General features: G+C 36.6%; 1 protein-coding gene across 3 annotated transcripts in view; it reads left to right on the forward strand.

Moving 5' to 3' along the window:
- TTC7B (tetratricopeptide repeat domain 7B) overlaps positions 1-21,278 on the forward strand; it is a 146,558-nt gene that overhangs the window by 72,108 nt on the left and 53,172 nt on the right. For all 3 annotated transcript variants that reach the window (XM_082057803.1, XM_082057804.1, XM_082057805.1), the window contains 5 exons: positions 493-597; positions 1,910-2,027; positions 2,219-2,276; positions 6,908-6,980; positions 8,265-8,425. In XM_082057803.1, the coding sequence (XP_081913929.1) occupies positions 493-597; positions 1,910-2,027; positions 2,219-2,276; positions 6,908-6,980; positions 8,265-8,425 (515 nt within the window). The remainder of the gene's footprint in view (positions 1-492; positions 598-1,909; positions 2,028-2,218; positions 2,277-6,907; positions 6,981-8,264; positions 8,426-21,278) is intronic.

Consider the following 21,278-nt stretch of genomic DNA (forward strand, 5'->3'; position numbering starts at 1 on the left):
CTTAGTTATCTTCTAAACTGTGATTGGGTAGAGGCAAATGAATGAAGGAAAGAGGAGCAGTGCCAGTCTCTTACACAGTATTTCATCAGGGCTGTTCCTAAGTGCTGTTGTAACTCCCAAAGAGCACTAAACCACTGCTTGTTCTGAAAACTCTGCCCATTCCTTCTCTTCCATTTGCCTGGCTCAAACGCTGTGACCTTACAGGCTTAGCAGAGTTTTAAATGCATCTCCAAACTGTGTTCTGAATCATGTGCCATTGTAATCACATTCTGGGCAAATGTTTCACTAGGGATGCTTAGGGGTTGAATGTCACCAGCAGTGCCTCGAGTCTTGTGTTTCAGTTGTGTGAGGCATTGTGACAAATTATCAATAAGATGTTTAGTAATGTCTCTTTCACATGGGAAAAATACAGTAAATGATGGAAATAGGAATCCTCTATCTGTGAAACATATTTATGCTTTTAGTAATTTCAATGGAAAATGTTTTTAACAGTCTGCTCGAGCTGTTAAAGTCCTGAAGGAATGTATACGTTTGAAACCAGATGATGCAACTATTCCACTCCTTGCTGCAAAGCTCTGTATGGGATCTCTCCACTGGGTAAGCTTTGCCACTCTGTCTTTTCAGCAAGAGCTGTGCTAAGATGCAACAAAATCTTGGCTTAGGCATGTAGCAAATACATTTGCACGGTGACTAAATGCACTTGGTCATCTCTGAAAATATAGCACAGATACAGCACATGTGCAGCCCTGTTTGCATAGCTAATTTAAAATACTTGAAAGCAATGATTATGTTTATCAAGGTAGTGTATGCTGATCTAAGGCACAGCTAAAATATATTAGAAATTGAGACATTGCTGGCAGACAGAGACTAAAAATGCAAGTTAGACTTCTGATTCCTTGTGCAAGAGGATAGATAATGAGACAAATGTCTTACATTCAAGACAGTCTTCTGGTGATACCACATTTGCAGACAGCTGGGGTTGATGAATTCGTGGTAGGTAGTGTCTTTTTAAGAAGTGTTACCTGAGTTGTATTTTAGATAACCTTGAAATTGTTGTATCTGCACAAAAAAAAACCATTAAGGTTATCGAAGATCATTGGGTGGTTTTCAAGATATATGTGTAATTTTTAGAAGAATGAGCATATTTTAAAAAGGAGTAAAAGAAGAGGGAAAGGTCACAATCATAAATCAAGAAAATGGAGCAGTGACAGAAACATGACTTGTTGAGGCTGACAATGTTTTTGTCTTAATAATTACTGTAGATCCTAGTTCTGTAAACTGTTCCCTGTGGATTGACTCCATATGGAGTAGCTTACTGTGCTTAGCATTTACATTTACTGGGATGGATTCAAATGTTATTTTTCTTTCTAGATTGTGAAATAGTGTGTTAGAGTGGGTGTGCAGTTAAACCCTGATCTTTTACCTATTTCTCTATTTGTGAGTTTGCACACATTCAGCAATACTGTATGTGATGCAGAGTTCTGCATGGCTGTGTTTCTTTCTGCAAGGTTGGAGCTGTAGTTCTTGTAACTGATTTTCCTAAAGAAATGGTTCATGGGGCAAGAATACTATTTATGAAATGCAAAAAATGGTAGATGACATATATGGACCAGAAATGCATTTTTATTTAAAAAAAGAAAGGCAAAACCACAGTAAGTTTAGAATGATCAGTGTGTTATGTGCTAGAGTTTCTCAGCCATAGGAATGGGTGCTTCAGCTTTAATCTGTGTTCTATACTCAGTATTTCACAGGAAAACTAAGTCTAATGAAAAAAATGAGTACTTAAAAGCAGTCATGGCTGAGATGTCAAGACTCAGTATGCATAATACACATACTTTTGTGTTTTTCTCATTATAACGTAAGCTTTAGCTAGTTTTAGACTTACATGGATGTTTCATAATATTTTCAGTTGGAAGAAGCTGAAAGATTTGCCAAAACAGTTGTTGATCTTGGGGACAAAACATCAGAGTTCAAAGCAAAGGGCTACTTGGCACTGGGATTGACTTACAGTCTGCAGGCTACTGATGGTAAGATAAGAATAAACATTCACATTTGGAAATTCCCACGTTTCCTAAAAAAGGATACCTAGCAGAATGCTAGACTTAAAGCTTGTGTGTGCAACCATTTATTTCAGTCATTCTATTAAAACTTCTTCAGTGAGCATGTGGAATGAAATTTCTTGATCTTGCGTATCACTGATTAAGTATATCCTTTTCAGCATCTTTGCGAGGGATGCAAGAGGTCTTGCAGAGAAAGGCTCTTCTTGCATTTCAGAGGTGAGTGGGTGTTAATCTTTTCATTTTGTTCTGCTGTATGTAGTGGAAAGCTTTATGTGTTTAAAAGAGGGACTTGTAAAAGATTGTGTAATGAGGATTTAATCTCTGGGAGTCTCCCTTCAGGACTACAGAATGTATTTCTTTAGCATTTACTTCATTTTCTGTCAGAAAATATCTAAATCCATTTATAAGAATTTGATTTTATTTCATTTTGAAGACATTTGTGTGGCTCTATAGTATAAAATATTTGCTCAAAGGAGTATTCTGTTCTGATCTAGAAGGGAAAAGGGTATGATGCAAGGTTTCAAGTGTGACAGTGTTTCTAGAAGAGCTGGGCATTGATCAGGTCATATACCAGGCTTTTGCAGTTATCTCTGTAGAGGCAGAGTAATAATGGAGATCCTGCTGCTGCGGATGAGGGGTGAAATGCAGGTAGTAAGGTAGTAAGCTAGGGGAAAAAAGCAAAAATTCTACCTAGACATTCAACAGCATAGGCAGTGACAGTGCAAATCTCCCATCTACCAGGGGCCTTCGACAGAAATAGCGCTGTTGGCTGACAGTAGTTCAGTCTCGAGGGTTTGACTCTGCCAAAGAAAGAACAATAAACAGGTAAATGTATCGAATTATAGAAGAAACAAATCTTGATGGCAAAGCTGGCAGAAGTGGTGCAACATCTAAATATGTCTCTTTTTTTGTTTATATACCCTTGAAAACCCTACTTTGGTGAGATTGGCCTGGATGTCTCAGGGAAACTGAGTTGTGCAAGCCTGGGATATTCATTGGTGACTTTGTATCTGAGAGGGTAGGGTTGAAAAAGTGTTTTGCAGGTAACTTTAGAGTGAGGCTGGTATGTACTGGTCCTTCCTTTTTCTGTCTTAACTATTCCTCTGTATGTAAATATGTTTTAACATATCTTTGCTCTTGCTGTTCCTTAATGATTGAATAGTTCTTATTATTTCAGCATTCTTTCTTCATGTAGAAACTGAACTTTCTACTTCCTAGTTGATACCTCACTTCCTTAGCCATACCTCTTGCCACTGACTTAATCATCACTGTTTCAAAAATACTGTGCTAACCATTTCTTGCCATTTCTACCCATTCACTAATTTTGATGTTCTAATAGCGATTTGCTTTCTTCTGCTGATTCTTTGAAACGGCAAGGGGTGAAATGAACCATAGCCTGAAGTTAGTCCATTCCAGTTCAGTGCCTGCTGACTCTACCCTCCTGTTTAGTCTAGTGATGCCCAAAATTCTGAGAGTCATTCCCTGCTATCGATCTGTCTGGAAAATTTTCGTTTACTGAGGTTTGAGGTTGTGCAGCATGTTTTGACCACCCGTAAATATGAGGATGCTTGTATAGGTAGCATACTGCTTATTGTGGTATTATTTTATTAGGTTGGTCTAGAAAAAGAATAAGTGGTCTGAGTTAAAAGAGAATAGGCAGTACACAGTAGGTTAGGACAACTGTTTTTCAAGCAATATTTAGGTTCTTATCACTGCAAAATTACACTTTCATACTCTCTATTCCAGTATTGTTGCTTAGTTGTGTTATGTTGTCTTTCACCCAGGAACTTTTCTGTTTCATTCTGTACAGCTGAACAATAAGCCTTTTGATACCTTATTCACTGTTTTGTTTCAAAGGCTTGCTAGCAGTGAATAGTGCCAGCTGAAATCTAAACACATATTGGGTGTCTCTTCAGTGAACCATTAAAGATGTCCTTTAGCAGTTGAGTGGAACCTCAGTTTTGTAGTGTTATGGAGCTTTGAAATATTTGTGCTAACTAGCAGAACATAAATTTATACATAGAAAGTCTTGGGAACATGAAGGCTAGTTGCATCAGATTGATATGTGTCTTTCTGTTGTTTTGGGGGTTCTGGTGTTCTTTTATTTTTCCAGTTGATACAACCTCTTAGAAATGATGTTTTGTATTTTTAAGTGCATGTCCCAGGGTATTGATGTTAAGTTATATGTTCAACCTTTCTGCTGGCTTTCTCAGGATGAACTTGTATGAAGGCTTTTAATGAAAATATCTTTTGGAGGCTTTAGTAATGTGCACGGTATATGTTTTGAAGACTCTAGTGAATTGCTAATATTGCTGTTAGTGATTTTGCTAATGTGAGTAGCTCGGGCTCCACGCAGAATCTTGAATACAATGGTTTGGCCCTCAAAAGGAACAGAGTTTCTGCTTGTCAAAAATCCCATAGATAACTTCTGAGAAGGCGAAAAGACTATTTTGAAAGGTGATTGTTCTGCATATTAACATGTTTCACCACTTCTATTCATAGACAGACTCACACCTGACACATCAGCTGTACTGGGAATACACTTACATGTGGCTAATAATGTTGCTGGTTCCTTATGTTGATAACATAAGTATAGGATGTTACCAAAAATTTGTTACCACAGAGTGTATGTTATGCTCAGCATACCAAAGTCATGCCCACATTCTCTTCCCACATCTTAAAAATAAATGTTTTCCAGGAGGTGGAAGTTGAAATTCTCCATTCAACTCCTACACAATTTATAAAACAAGTAGCTGTACTGGCCTCAGTATTTTGATCTGGCAAGTGTGTTGTTTGTTTGTGTGGTGTGTGTGTTGTGTTTTGGTGGTGTGTGTTTGTTTGTTTGTGGTTTGCAGGGTGGGGGTTGTTTGTTTGTTTTGGATTTTTTTGAGGCAGGAGGAGATTTTTTTAATCTAGAAGACCAATTCCTGAAGAAATACAGTTATGATTTGGACCATTGCCTATGCTGGTGTCGAGGGTTTAGATTGCGGGGTGACAATAAAACCCTGGCAGATGTATTGTTAACCCCCTCTCCCCTCCCCACTTCCCACTTTTTGCCCCTCCCTCTCCCCCTTCCCACTCAGGACAGGCGATTGGGAGGGAAAGAAGGACAGAGAGAAGAGAGTTGGAAAAATTAACAATGTTTTACTAATGTTACTAATAAGAATAGAGAAAATAATACAAAATATACAAAACCAATCTTGAAAGTCTCAGCAACTGCAGAGCTGGCAACCAAAGTCCTGGATTAGACTCTGCAGCCAACCGGAGCTGGATTCAGTCTCTCACTAGGCCTCAGTTCACAGGGACGACTAGCAAGGTCCTCTCCTAATGTCGGCCATAAGTAGAAGGGAAAAAGCAAAGGCAAAAGGGACGAGATCCTCGTGATCTCCCACTTTTATATGAAGTATTTACGTGAATGGGATGTTATACAGAGTTGGTCAGTTTCTTGGTCACCGGTTTCTCGTTGCCCCTCTCGTGAGATGTCCATCCATGCTTATCAGTAATTTTGCATTCCATTGCTAGGTTTACCAAAACATGTGTCTGGTTCTCCAGGAAAATGCAGCTAATATGAAGGATTTAGCTGACAGGCAAAATTCACTGAAAGAGAAACTTGTTTTTAACAAAACCAGGACAGCTGGATTTCAGGGCAACCAGTTTGTGATAGTGGCTGTTTCAGAAGGTGCTTATTGCCATCTTTGCACAGTGCTCAGAAGTTATTTGTTTCACAAACGTTGTTGTTGTTGTTGTTGTTGTTGTTATTATTATTATTATTATTTTGGAAGACTTTCAGTGCTTCTCCTGTGGTTGGTGTGAATCGAAGTTTCACAGAACTCACCAAATGGTCAATAAATAGAAATAGCTTTATTCTTTTGCTAACTGAAGCTTGGGTGACTGAACAAGTACTCTCCAAGTTACCATCTCTTGTTCTCACTTAGTCTTGCTTGATTTGTGAACCTAAATTAAAAAAAAAAAAACACCTGGTTCTGAACTTCGGTAGGTTTTTTTGTTGTTGTTGGTGGTGGTGGTTTTTTTACTCCAATCTCCAGTGTAGAGCTAAATTTAACAAAATATGAAACTATCTCCTAATAACTTAAAGTACCTTGATATGTGTTGGGTGTAGTTGCTAAACTAATGGAGCTGTCTCTTTACACTTGGGAAGACAGAGGTTCATGATGAGTCTGATCTTATGCTGCCTTGTACTGTACGGCTATGACAAAGAAGCTGTCTAGCCTAGATTTCTTTTACACTGCTACATAGCAAGGTGCCCTGCTAAATTAATCTCAAAGCCAAGAAGTAACTGGCTTCCGAAGAGGCTTAGTGTGTGGGACTGAAATTGTGCTTAAACTTTGGGAGTCTGAAAAATGAACAAAACTCTGATCTACTTTGCTGCTACCGTTCCTCTTTGAGTTCTGTGCTTCAGAAGCATCCTGGTCAGGGGTGGTGTGGTTGCTTGTGTGCTTCTCGTGCACATGACATAATTCTTGTCTTTGAAGGCATGTTGTTTTGAGGAATTGGTGGTCGTTGTGGTGGTTTTTTTGGTTGTTGTTGTTTGTTTGTGGGGTTTTTTTAATTGTTTAGGAGTATATTTTAATTGAAGAATAATTTTGTTTTACTAATTTTTAAGATTTATGCTGAAATTATATAATTTCTGTTAAAAGGGACGTAATTATTTTCTATTGAAAGTGACAGAAAAGTCACTGTAATGAACACTGCTTCTGTCAAAATATGAGCATGTGTGTAGTGAAGAGATATGAATATGGGTGCGTGAATATATATGCATTTGTGTATGTCTAACCTGGTATTAACAGGAAAAACTCACTGCTTTGTTTTGTTTCTTTGTTTTTAAGGGCTCACAGTTTGTCTCCAACAGATCATCTGGCAGCATTTTACTTGGCACTGCAGCTTGCCATATCGAGACAGGTTAGTTGGGTTTTAAAAGTGCACCTCACACGGTCATATGAAGATTAGAATTTGTGTCTGTTGATGGATACAGATGAAGATTTCTTCAATACAAACCTGGTTTTCCTTGTGCATATACACATATCTATGGAAGAAATCCCCTAAATAGTCTATCTGAACGCCTTCAGTCATGTACACTTTTCCAGAGTTCTGCCACAGTATTTCCAGCTCTAGGATTAGAAATAAGACAGAAGTCATTCAATTTATTTGCTTCAGCATTTATAATGTGTTGCTGGATGGAGAGAAAAAAGAAAAATAAATTTTCACCCTGTTTTTACCTATTATGTGTCATCTCTGCTTAGGCTGGTTATCTGGCGAGTGGGACTCTTGAATCTAATCTTTAATGATCTTGACACTGTTTAAGTCTTGAGTATCTCCTGAGATCTGTGCCTTTTCTGAATACTCATCAGAGGTTTGGTTATTGTGAACAAAATGTTTAAGAAAGCTGGAAAATATTGTAAAGCTGTAGAAGAGATCAGAGTGCAGTCCAACTTGTACAGCTGTTATAAGAGGTTTATGGTTCTACTATATATCACATGAATTTGGATAACGTGGAGCTGTTTTGTATATGTCATGGTAAGCCTCTTCCTCTGTCATGTTTACTTTACGAAGTAGTTTTGAGCACAGTAGTTTACAGACTATAGGTGACTACTTTTCCTTGCTAATGAGTAGCAAAGACATTGGACTGTGTCACATTAGAGTGGAATGGATTGTTACTGTAATAGCACAAAATATTTTTCAGTAACAGCCTATGACTCTGTACTTTTGAATTCCAAACTTCTCATGTTGCTTAATTAAATTCCCTGCTTTTAGCACCTAGTGCACTTATTTTGAGCAAAAGCACACGCAGCTGAGGAGTTCAGTAAATTCCATGTGAAGAAGAGTTGCAGTTGCAGTCTAGCTGTACATTTTATTTAATGTATTACAATTAAAATATTTTCAAAATCATATAGAAATACAAACAATACTTGAAAAAGAATAGTAAGTGAATATTTCAGAGGGCTGAAGGGAACTGTTTTATTAAATCTTGTATCTTATTTTTCAGGGCTAAAAATTATTTAATTTTTACTGTTCACCGTAGAGCATCAGGTCCATTTTAAACTTCTAAGCAGTGTCTTACAGGAGTCTATATAATTCTATATGGTATCCAGATAAATATTGTGAAAATTTTGTGGACGTGCAATCAAGTAGTAGGCAATACTTCTAATAGTGGTGCTTTCTTTTTTTGCCTTTTTTTTTAATCAGATACCAGAAGCTTTGGGTTATGTTCGTCAGGCTCTGCAGCTACAAGGAGATGATGCCAACTCTCTTCATCTCCTTGCACTCTTGCTATCAGCCCAGAAACACTATCATGATGCTTTGAATATCATTGATATGGCCTTGAGTGAATATCCAGAAAATTTTATGTGAGTGAATGTCATGTTTGCTTTCTACGCTTTCTCTCATATTTCTTTTTCTTAGATTCTCATCTCATTCATTTCAAGAGGGGATAGATTTGAAGACTGGTCTGGCTTTTTTTCCAACAGTGTTCCCTCCTGCCCATTAAATGGAAGTGTGCATTTTAGTAAAGTCTTGTTAAATAGTGATTATGGATTTGGTTTTGGAAGGAAGGCTAAAGCTGGATAGTTGATCATATTTTGTCTTTTTTTCCTGCAGACTTTTTGTTTAGAGCTTTTCTTCCTTTTGCGTGCTTTAGAGTATTTTTTGTCTTCTTTTTTATGCAATATTCTGGAAAGGATAAAAAGGACTTTATGATTAGCTAGATTTGTCCCATCCTATAGATAACTTTGTGCATATTGTGTGGAATCTGTCCTGTAAAATACATCATAACAAAGAATCACCTCTTTTGCTGGTATAAGAACCAGTCACATGAATTTGGCTAAAAAAGTAAACAGGGAAGAAGCACGTTTGATAGATGTTCTCTTGTTTAAGAAAGAAGTCATTCTTTGTGTTTATTCTTCACGTTAAGTATATTGTAAAATACATTTGGATCTTGTACTTTTGCAAGTTTTAAAAATTATTTTCCTATGGAAATCTAATGAAACAATTCACAGCAAAATATCTCAGGGACAGGTTCCATTAACTTCCAATGTTCTATTCTGATGCTTTACCAACAGCCACTAAGATTGTAATCCATTGTACTGGAAATATCCTAGATGTTTATTGAGATAGTTTTTTGAAGTATCTCAACCTTAACTTTTAAATGACTGGCCTGTATCCTAAGTTGTTACTATATCAACATACCAGAAAAATTATTTATTTAAGAATTACTCGTTTGAAAATAGGGATTAAAGTGTTTTTCCTTTCTGTTCCTAAAACTTCACGCCTCCTTTTGGCTGTCTGTGTAAAGTTAGTTGCATTTTCCCTCCTGGGTCTGACCTGAACCTCAGTTCTGTGCAACTGCTTTTGTGCCTCTAGCTGTTTACCACTTCCTAGCTTATCCACACATGTGTAACTTGTCTCTGGCCTTATTAGGGGCTTCCACATGTGCTTCATGATTTCAGAACTATGTAGCAGTTCCTCTCCCAAACCTGTGTGTGCTTTTCCCAGGTCTGAGGGACCTGTCAGGAAGTAATGGTTTGGTAGGCAATTGAAGTATCAGGTACCTAATTTTATATCCTATTATTGTTAAAAACAAATATGTTCAAAGCACCATGATCTGTCATCTTCTGTCTGTTCTTGGTTCATCTTCTGCCACTCAGTAGCAATGTAAATGACAAAGAAGCAGCTGTTATATCTCTCAGAATAATAGTAGTCTTGAAGTATTTCTGGAACTGCAGTTCTCCCTATTGTGATAAGACGACAAATGATCATTGAGTAAAATGTTTAAACTTACTCTCGTGAGGTGTTTATAGGTTTTTCAGATATGCTTCATGGCCTTTCCGTACTTGTTTATAATGGCATCTTGTGGTTAAACATGTTTCCGAGTTGTTTTAAAAAGAATGTATCTATTAATGTATATATGTGTATATGACCCATATGTGTATTAATCATACGGGTCATAGTGGTGGTTCTAAATTATTAGTCCTGTTGTATAATACAAACACTGTGGTAATACAGTGTACTGTTACAACCTACTGGTACAAATAAGGGTATTTTAGAGCAATATCTTGGCAGTAGGAATTGTGAGTGGATATGGCAACATTTGCTGAAGTATCCAAGGTGAAACACAACTATATGTCTATCTAGACAGTCCTTTATAGTCATGTTTTACTGCTGTCAGGTTACTTCTGGTTCCTTGAGAAGTCAAGGATATGATTGAGATTCCTTGTGTGCTCTCTGCAATTGATACTGACAGCCAAACACACCTGGTCAGTAATATAAATATGGATTTATTCATTCATGTAAGCATTTTTCAGCAAAATCTCAAGTTTACAATCTGCTCTTGAAATGGTTGAGAACGTGTATGTGCACATATATAAAATATAAACCACAAATGCTTAGTGTGTTGATGATTCTGTTTTCTTGTTCTGCACCTTCTGTAAACAGCACAGTCTCACGGTACTTCCTAGCAAGCTGGGAAGATCCTCCTGTGTTCCTCTAAGGAACTAATTCTTAGATATACTCGCTAATTCTTAGGTATACTTGCAACATTTTGCTACTTGCCTATGGTATTTTATTGGCTTTTTTAAACACTTCAAATGTCATCTTGTTTTATGTTTTATCTTTTGGTTATGTCTGCAATCCCAGTAAGATAAATAGTAGAAGACTTTTCTTGTTTTTCTTTGTATTTCGCTTAGAATGAATCCATTACCTCAACATTATGCAAAATGATACTTTGGTAGCTTTGCAGCATAATAAATCTCTGTAGTTGGAAAATATTAAAGTAAAACATAGGGCTTGTGATTCGTGTTATTTCTTACTTCTTTTTTTGTTGTTCTTATTCACATACCTCTGTATGCTGTAGTTGCATTACTACGCTGACTGCTGTCCTCCCTTGTTCACAGCTTTATGTTCTTTTTGTTTTGCTTTTCTTTGTAAAGGATCCTAAATTTTCAGAAGTTTATGATAGTACATCTTTGTAAAATGCCAGAGGTTGCAAGGAAGTCATGGAATACATTGAGAGTCATGCTGAGAAATTGATACTTACCAGCACTCTTCTGTTATAGTTAGCTAACAAATATGTTGGCTGTCAGTTTTTAACCTGAAAATCTGGTGTGTTCCTAGAATTCATGGTCACTATTTGAGGCATATAGCAAACATACCTTTGCATCCTAAATTAGTGTTAGCCTTCCTGTCCCATAAAGCTAGGAAGTTGCTGAATAAACGTGCCCAATCAGAAATTACTTTGCCCCATGCACCTCTGGGTCAGTAAGCAGAAAGAAATTTCTCAGAGCCAAAGACTTGTGGCCTGTCATTACCTAAAGGAGTGGAAGGAATGAGCAAATGTAACATTGTGCTGTTAGCAGCAAGGTAAAGATTTTCTTTGAATAGAGAGTTGATTGTTCTTTGTTTGTTATATTGGCAGCAGAAATATGCAATCTGCTCTGAGACCTTAAGAGATATAGGAAGAACTGTTGGTGAAATTCTAAAAATGAAATAGATATGCAGTAATGTTTTTGAGAAATTATAAAAATGCAAGATACTTGCTGAAAATCTGTAGCATTATCATTGCAAACTTTTTGTAAACTTAAGATGCCAGGTTGTAACCATCTACTTACAAACAAGTTAGTTGTGTTTGTCGAAGCAATACAATCAATCTGCTTTTAAATGCTAGCTAACCTCTGAAGCCTTCTGAAATCTGAGAGTGCTTTGATCCAGGGACAAAAAGATCTCTGGACAAAAGATTACTGAACGGGTTAAGATTGCTGAAAAGATTAATACCCTGCTCTAGTGAGATGGATGGGAGTAAAGTGCCAGCATCAAAAAGTCTGGTTAACCTCGATCAGGTCCTACTGCATTTTAATTCATCTAGAGTTACATTGTTTTTTCCCCACCTTTCCTTAGGCAACTTGTCCCTGTAGTAGGAATGTGAAGTTCTTTTCTTCTCCAGTTTGACAGGATTTTAACCCACAGAATGATGCAGCTCAGAAATCGTAACCATCAAACTACATGGGAGACTGGGTGAAATGATCCATGTCTAGACTTGGAACAGAAGCAGGGACATGCTGTCCTGATTACAAAGAGAGTAGGTAGGAATGAGCCACAGCTAAATTACTAGAACTTAACTGTGAGGGAGGCTTGAGGTCTTAGCTGTTTCGGTTTTCCTTGAATTTTATTTATTTCAATCCAATGTTTGCCTGCTCTGAATGTGTCAGCAGTCCCAGAGGTGTGCATTACAGTCTGAAGTGTATTTGAGGTGATGCAAGGTAGTTGTGGTTGTGTTGCATTGGTTTATATTGGGTACAGTTATAGTTCTAGTTATATATATAGTTATATATATACAGTTTTAGTTATATGTTACATGTATATAATTCTCTATATATACAGTTTATATATATACAGTATATATATGTATATACACAGAGTTTTTTATATATATATACAGTTGTAGTTATATATACAGTTATTGGGTTCAGTACAGTTATATGTGCATTTACAAACTACTTTCCATTACTCTTTCTTGTCTTTTTATCTGCTTGTCACAAGGAAACTATATCTTAGTGGTCTTTTGAATTATATGAAATCCTGAAACAAGGCTTCTGTCTGTTTCTACTTCATAGTTAGTCAAAAGTATATTCTCAAAGGAGGGAGACGGGGTTCAGTTTTTTAATGAAATACTCATTATATCGTTATCTTAATCTCAGCTGTTTGAGGTTCCTTTGTCAAGTGTTGAGGAACTTAAAGATGAGGTTAATGCCTGAAACTAGTGTAATTAGGATAAATAAATATTAAATATTAGTTGCTAATTTTATGCTGAAAATTGAACTACAATGGATAGCAGCTGACAAGCTTATAAAGTAGCAGAAGTAGGGAACAGCAGATGGGTTATTTGAGGAGTGCAAGCATGTTATTTTAATGTTAAGTACACTCAAAAAGGAAAGACATATGGTAGCAGGTTTGAAGACAACTGAAGACTGAGTTCACAGTTTAAACATTTACATTTGTTGAAGTGTGATGGATTTTTTCTTTTTCTTCCAAGAATATTTCACAGAAGCATCAGGCCAATGTGTCACTCCTCTGAAAACTCTTAAATCCTTTCCTTCCTGACCCTCAAGGGCTCTTTTGAGCTACAGTAGATTTCCCAGAATCGCAGAGCCTTTTAACATCCCTCTCACTCCATTGTTTAATATGTGAGTTGTCCAGGTGGGCATAACAGAAGAGCTGGTTGGTACTTTCAGTGTATGATGATACATACACCAATGTTTTGTGGGACAGGGATGTATTTATCAATTAGAGGGAATAATCCGTGCTGTTCTGTTTTCCCAAGGTTCATTGTAATTGCACTGCAGTGTGTGGTGCTGCTTAAACTTGCACTTTTTTTCTTTTCCTTGATAAACAGAACACTGGGAATTATTTGAGGAAAGGGCAGGAGTATATGATTGGACAAGAAGCAGTGATCTGCTAGACTTGCCAAAATCATGTCTTCCAACCTGGAAGACATTGTTGATAGGTACATATTAATTTATATAATGAATTCGTCATTGGCCTCAGAGTGTTATCCGAGTTATGTTTGCTAGGCATGGCTAGGCTGTAGATACCTCTTTGAAATTTGATTGAAAGAATCTCAGTTTTGGTCACAAGCTGGCTGCCACAGGGTGTTCCAGGCAGGAAAAGAAGAAGTTTTCAAGTGTAACTATTTTTTTCTGGCTTTAGTTAGAAATTATCTTCATTATAGTTTAGAAATGTTCGTTTTCTTAAGGACATTGAGTTCATAAGATAAAATACAGTATACATAAACTCCACCAAAAGTCACAGGACTGACCGCTGCTTTTGCTTGCGAAGAAGTAATGTTACTACTTTGTGAACAAATATATGAGGAATAATATTCCAAAGGGTGCAGAGAAGGCCATCCAGTGCACACCAAGTCTCTACCTATCCATGGTTTCCACAAAATTGTGTTATTTTGGGACTTGAGGGCTGTTTTTTGTTGTAGCTTTTGCTTGTTTTTTTCAATAGCAGTCTGAACTACCTATTTTTACTTGATCTGTGTTTCTACATGTAAATGGGCATCCTGCTACTGGAGACCTGTGCAAGCAAAGTTGGAGGAGATGACTGCTATGGTTAATATTGACACTATGGAAACCTGTCACTACTGAATCACTTGAAACAGGTTTCATGTCTTTTGGGTATGTTTGGTAATATTTTGAGAAACAGTTTAGGAGACATTTTTATTAAGTTAAATGATTTTCTTCAGTTTTTACAAAAGAAAAATTATTTGGTTGCTTGGCCTCCTGTTGCCAGTATTGAGCATTCAGTGGTTCAACTGGATTCCTGAAGGAACCAGATTGATGGAAGCAGCTGAAAAAACAATCCAAGTAGACACTGCTGATAGTTGTGTTCCGTAACCTCTTTTCATTAATGGTGTCTTGTTAGCTTGCAAATGCAGCTTGGATAATTGAGACTCACTCCTGACTATTGACACTTTGAACAAACATTAGAAGCAGATGTGATTAATTGGGAAAGAGGAAACTGGCTTCAGGGTAAGGCAAGTGAAGTTGATTGGATAGCAATGTCACAGAAATTCAAAAGAAATCATCAGAAAATTAATTTGTTCAGCAAAAATTTATTTCTAGGTACTTAGAAATGGTGACATATTTATGTCTTTCCTGATAATAAAACTTTCCTTGAATACTCAAAATGCAGTAGACTGTGCAAATCTTCACCTTGCAATTGCAGCAGACATGTCTATGAATTTCTTTCTGTACTTTCATTATAGATGTGATGTACCTTCTATATGTCAGAAGTTGCTAGATTTGCTTTAGTTTTTTTTCTAATAATACAGGTTTAAGTAAAGCATACCTTCAAGAACACATCCAATCTTGGTAAGAACACACCAGAAACTGGAGAAAACTTTGCAGCATGTGGTAGTTTGTTTCAGTGTTTCAGCTGCAATCTTCATTAAGACTGTGGTTTTGTACTTAATTTGAATGAATCCTTTATTTGTTTCCAGCCATTGTTTTTTTTTATCATTCTTTACTAAGCATTCTGAAATACTGATGACTTCATACTCTGATGGTAGCTTCTGTGATCAGGTAGCTTCAAATGTCCTTGCCAATAAGAATGTCACCATACTTGCTGACAGTAGGGGACATTCTCTAGCCTTTCAGTTATCTTTTGCACTGCTGAACTGTGGCCAATTTTCATCATATGTAAACAAGAACTGCATGAAATATTTCTGCATCATTTATTACTGCTTTATACAGAGAATCACCTGCATCGTGTCTGCTGAAAAGGATTGTATTAGTTATTTTGAGTGTAATTACTTCTCTGGAGGCTTATATTCCCTTACTTGTTTGCTGGCGTTCTTATTTGCTTCTCGGTCAGTTATTTCTGTGATGTGTTTTCACATCAGAGTGCAAAGCCTGTACTTGTTCCTATAGCTATATGCTGGGTTTTTAAAAAGAAATCCAGCTTGAGAGCTATTAAGCTGTCTGCTGAACAAATTGTTTGGAAAGTTTCCTACTGTGCTGTTATAAGCATCTTTTTGTTAGGACAGTATATTACACATAAATTAGAGTCCTTTTGGATTCAAGTGGGATTCCCAAGTGAAGGGTCTTAAAGCAGTCAGCCCTACCTCCTCCTCTTAAAAGAAGGTACAAACTTGCAGACAGTAAACTGTAGTCAGATTCTGGACTGTGAATGAAGTAAATGCTGAGAACTCTAGGAATGTTTTTTGATTTTAACCTTTTTATTGTAAACCATTTATGGGTAACTACGAAACTGTCAGAATTGCACTTGCTGATAGTACGTACTGGGAAAGAGAAACTGAATTTGCTAAGATTTGGCTTCCTCCTACTTCCTCATTTCTTTTATGTTTCCTGTAACAGTCATCTGAAGTTTTTCCTATATATGTAATTGTTGAGTGCAAGAAGTGGCTTGCTAACACTTTATTTAGGAAAGGTGAATAGATTACATTCTTTGAAATCATCAATATTGAATAATATTTGTTCAAACTTAATTTTATGCATTCTGTGTACTGCTTTCCCACCTTACTTACTCTGTGGGTTCTGTCAGTTAATCTGATTTAATATAGAAAAGCAATTGACACTATGACAGTTTGTTACAGAAATGAGATGCAGCTGTATGAAGTATGCATGTGAATATAAGTTTTACGTAGGTATTTTTTCCCTTAAATTCAGATCATATGAAAACAAGCATACCTTTTTTGTTTGGTTGTTTTTTTAAAGGTTTTTTTTAAGTTTATTTTCAGACTTTAGTATCTTTCTATAGTGTTACATTCTGCATCACGCTTTTTGTGATTTTTTTGTTTGTGATGGTGGTTTTTAGTACAGGATCTTTCTCAGGCTAGTTAGTCTAAGATTTCACAAATCATACATTTACGCTTGGTGAGGTTTTTTTTGTGGTTCTTTTGTTCTTAATGTAGTGCCCAGGTTTAAAACCAGAACAATTTCCTTGAATTTTCCTAGCATTCCAGGATTTGACGTTGTAGGATATATTAAATGGACACATAAATCTGAAACCAAAATTAAATATATAACTCTACACAGAACTATTTGTCATCTTTCTTTTATGCTCTAATAAGTAATAGGCTATCTATCAGAGTTGATTATATATAAACTTTATTGTTATATTTAAGCTATTGTGGAAATTGATGTGTTTGTCAGGGAGACTAAGTTATTTTGTGCACTTTCTGCATAGCTTTTTTATTGGTCGTTACCGTATTTATGGGACTCCCAATACATTAATTACTTTCCTACCATATTTTGAATATCATGTAAAAATACCATTAGCTGAATTTAGAAATGCAAACTGTCAAATCACTTTAAAAGGTTCTCTTAAAACTTTACTCGAAGTAGGTTAAACATAAAACAAAGGTAGTTGTGTTTTTAATCCTGCATTGTAAACAAGTGGATTTGATGCTTCCTTTTAAATTTTCGTTTCTTTGAGAAGGACAGATGTTTACTGGTGTGACGGACAGACTTAGCTTGACCTTCCTGCATACCGAAGAGTCCTTAAAGGGTTCTCAGTGAGGCTTTTGGTGTGTTATGCTGAAGGTTTACTGTTTTTCAAAGCACGTGTGTTATGCACAGCTCTCCCTTATATTCTTCAAGGCCTGAACAATGTAAATAATTTATATAGTAAGAGAATAATGGTGAAGTTTACACCCAATCCTAACTGAAAAGAAAGCATTCTGTTCAGGTTTGATCAGGATATGGGGATGTGGACCCGTCAGAAGAAGTAGTCTAGTGAAATTAAAATTTGCTGTAGAAGGTTTCTTAGTCTGAAGGACTTCAGGGAGATTCCCATTGACCACTGCATTGAGTGACTCTGCTTCAGCAGGCAGATCTCCTGGAAAAATGAGGGATAGCATGTCATATTGCCAGGTTTGCAGAAAGAATTGGGGAATGATATGCAGGTCTCTTCTGTGTAGCAGTGTGTGGAACGCAGATATCCAGCTCTGGCTGATCCAAGCTGGTGCGCTTATACGCTATACAGCAAGTTGCAAAAATTGCTTACTTGATCCCAAAAGCAAAGCAGCTGATTTTAAAATTACACCCAAGGTGAGCAATAGCTTTTCACAGGAAGAACTAAGAGTTTTCAATACTAATAGTGTTATCACGTAGCAGAGTTAGGAAAAAGAGTGCTAGCAAGAACCTGGGAAGTCACAAGGCCCCATTGATTACCGTTGTCCTACCTGTAACACTGTTCATGAACTTCTCAGCTGTACTTCTAAGAACCGCTGGATTATTTGCTCCACCTCTTCTGCAGTCTATCCAAAGCAACTGTGAGGAAGCAGTCTTTTCTACAATTCCATTTATAATCTTGGGACATAATTTCTACCCTTCATCTTTTAATAGTCTATATGGCCTTTATCCTCTAAATTGTTCTTTTTCCCTTCATGGTGCTTGTCTTATCTGTATGTACAGATAGAACTTGTACCTCTTCTTGGCTTTTTTTTTTTTTTTTGCTAGACTGACTAAATGAAGTATTTTTCATACTCCGCAGTCTCCAGCTTTTCTCTGCAGCTGCTCCAATGTGAAATTTTGTGTGTGTGTGTGTGTGTGTGTGTGTGTGTGTGTGTGTGTGTTCATTATAATGAGATTTATGTGTAACATTCCAGATGTGGTCTCACTGGGCTATTGTACAATGGCACTGTCTCTCATTCTGCTCCAATGAGAACATTCCAGAATGGCATCTGCCCTCTTCGCAGCTGTCTCACCTTGATGAACCTGTCTGTCAAGCAGCTCTGGTTTGGAATAACTGTTACACAGGTTGTTTGGTGCAATCCCTTTATTAAACTTGAACTATAACCCATTTTTCCATTAACAATTTTATCTAATACACCTTTCATTTTTTGTATGCTATTTTTATATAAAATTTAGTGTGTTATTAAGATTATATATATTCTTCTGTGCCTTCCCTCTTGAAAACAACATTGGCAATATAGTCGCTGTTCCCCAGTCATTACAGAAGTTATATTTTCTTTAAAGTTCCTACTTTACTAAGGACAATCTTATGTGTCACTGTTTCCATAATTCTGAGAAACTTACTATTTTCTGCATTAACTTGAATAATTTTTAAGGTGTTTCTATTCTGCATTTGCCATTGTTTTAATATATGAGACAACATAGACAGGGGTTATGGTAGAGGTTGAGAATTCATTCCTGAATATTCTTAATGTTCATCCTGTTGTCCCTATTTAGGATACGCATTTTCTTTTTTTTTTTTCCTACTTAAGTACAAAAAAAGCCTTTAAAGGCTGTAACTTTTTCATGTAATAACGGGTTCGGGTATAGTTTAGTGTAACTTTTTTCTGTGTATGTTAGATGCAGCTTTCTGTACTGATTCTTCTTTTTCTTTTCTCCCCACTCTGTCCCCTGCTATTCTTTGTAGGATCTCTGCATGTTTCTGATGTCTTGCACAATTTTATCAATGACTGGCTTTTCAAACATTGAATTTTACCCCTTCAACTTGAGACCTGGATCCTTAAATGTTTTTGCATCTTTGTGTTAAATGCCAGGCTTCTGCTGTATCTCAGATGTCTTTGCTAACCTTCGTTATCAAATTATATAGGTATATACTGCTGAAATTCAAAAACTCATTTGAGATTTTTTTCATTATTTAAATAAAAACTCAGTCGTATATGGATTAGGTTACAAGCAGCTCTTCTATAATGTCCTCATTAGTGAGTGAGAACAGTCTTGAAGTAATGGAGTCATTTGCTGCTTCAGTAGCTATTTCATAAATTTATCAGCTATTAGCTCCAAAGTAACTAAGCCTGTCCACTTAAGAGTTTGATTTATTCTCCATTTTGTGTCTGGGTAATTAGTCTCCTAAAATGATACAATTCACTTTATTTTTATCTAATGTTAAAGATCTGTTTCCATATCAAACACTGATGCTGGAACAAATGCTCCGTTAGTCTAATGTCTTTAATAGAACTGGTTTTACCTACTTCCCTTCCCCAAAAGTTTTGACCCAAACAGATTTCTGTTCTTGTTATCTGTTATATTTACTCCAGTTTGACATGTCACTGACACACATTGTTTTACTCTGCATTTCTACTTTGAATATTGTCTGTTCCTCAGTACTTGCATTCTTAGTCATGGGTGCTGTCCCACCATGCTGTGGTTACTCTGTTGTGTTTTCTTCTGCACCGTGTGCTGGTAATTTAAACCTCTGGCTCTTATAAACAGATACAACCAGATAATTCACAGTACTCATAAAATGTACAGCTCGATTTTCACCATCCTGTCTCTTGAAGAGCCATTTATCCATTCTTCACCATTTGTAATAGTGTATTAAAAACAGGTGTGAAAATGTCCCTGTAAAGTTTAAAATTCTCTGTGTCAGAAAAGCAGGCCGTGTTCCAGAAGAGTTGTTTCTGCAGGTGACTGAAGCTGACCTTTCAGAAAATCCTTTTTCAGATGATCTACCTCATGGTTTCTAAAACCTTCCTGATAATACTTGTCCCTGAGCTGTTTGTTTATTTTATCAGCTCATACCTCCAGCCTTATTTCAGGGGAACTTGGAAGAATGAAGTTGATTTGGGAGACCTGTTAGTCCCATGGTGTTCCTCTTACCCACTGCCTCCTTCCTCTTTTCTCCCTTCCTCTCATTTGTAAAGTAAATGTTTAGTTGACAGGTTTTCATTTTGTTATTAACATCTCATATCAGTTTTCTAAAGTGTCTTAGTTATTTTGTGATTTACAGTCAAAATGTTTCTTGGACCCAGGGGAACTGCTCTGTGTGGCTTTCTAAATGCAACCTATTCTATTCAAAACCTTTCTATTCATTATTAAAAGTGCACATCGGTGTACTTTTTTTCCCCCATTAAATACAATTGCCTAGCCTTTCCTTATTACAATTATGAACACTTTTCCATCATACTTCATTTATTGTTTGTATTTTGGGAAATGTGCAACCGTCCAGTCCCCTTGATTGCCATAATATGTAAGAGATGGAGATGATGTTGCGAGTATACCGAGTGCATCCAAAAGTATTAAACACTGATGTGATACTTTAATTCCTACTAGTATATTTTTCTTCTGCTATTTGGCCCTTGAATCTTGCACTAGTAGTCCAGGTTCTGACATTTTTGTTGCACAGACTTCTACTATTTTATACACATCTTTAAGTCATTTCTTAATAATCAAATCCTCTCCCTTTCTACCTCCCGCTCAATTTTTCTTTTAGCTCTTGCATGCTGAATCTTAGTGATTTACTGACCCAGTGCCTTTTCCCTGCTACAAAATTCCCGAAAATCTTAAATGCTTGAAGGTTGTTAATGTAAATTCAGTCCATCTGTAAACTGTACATAATAGGGTATATATAGTAATTACCTTCTTTCTAGAATGACTTGTAAATTCAGTGCTTCTGAATTTATGTCCTATAACTTTTGTAAAGTGCTTTAGGATCGCAAATTTTAAGAAACTGAACTTCGATAGGCTCTTCAAACTGTGAAAGTACTCTCTTCTTTTTACATACAGAGAAACAGGAGACGGATCGTATGAGGTGGATTCCTGTGATTTTGGGTTTTGATGCAGAGGTTTGGCTGGGATGTGTGTGTGCATGTGTTAAGGGTAGAATAGATGTTGTGAGTGGAGGAGGATATTATTTGTCATTTTTCCTTCTTTCTTGGAGTAAAATGATGGACAGACCTGAACATCTTTTCTTGCAGTGATATCATCACAG

Source organism: Streptopelia decaocto, assembly GCF_964273445.1.
Source record: "Streptopelia decaocto genome assembly, chromosome: 7".
Lineage (NCBI taxonomy): Eukaryota > Metazoa > Chordata > Aves > Columbiformes > Columbidae > Streptopelia > Streptopelia decaocto.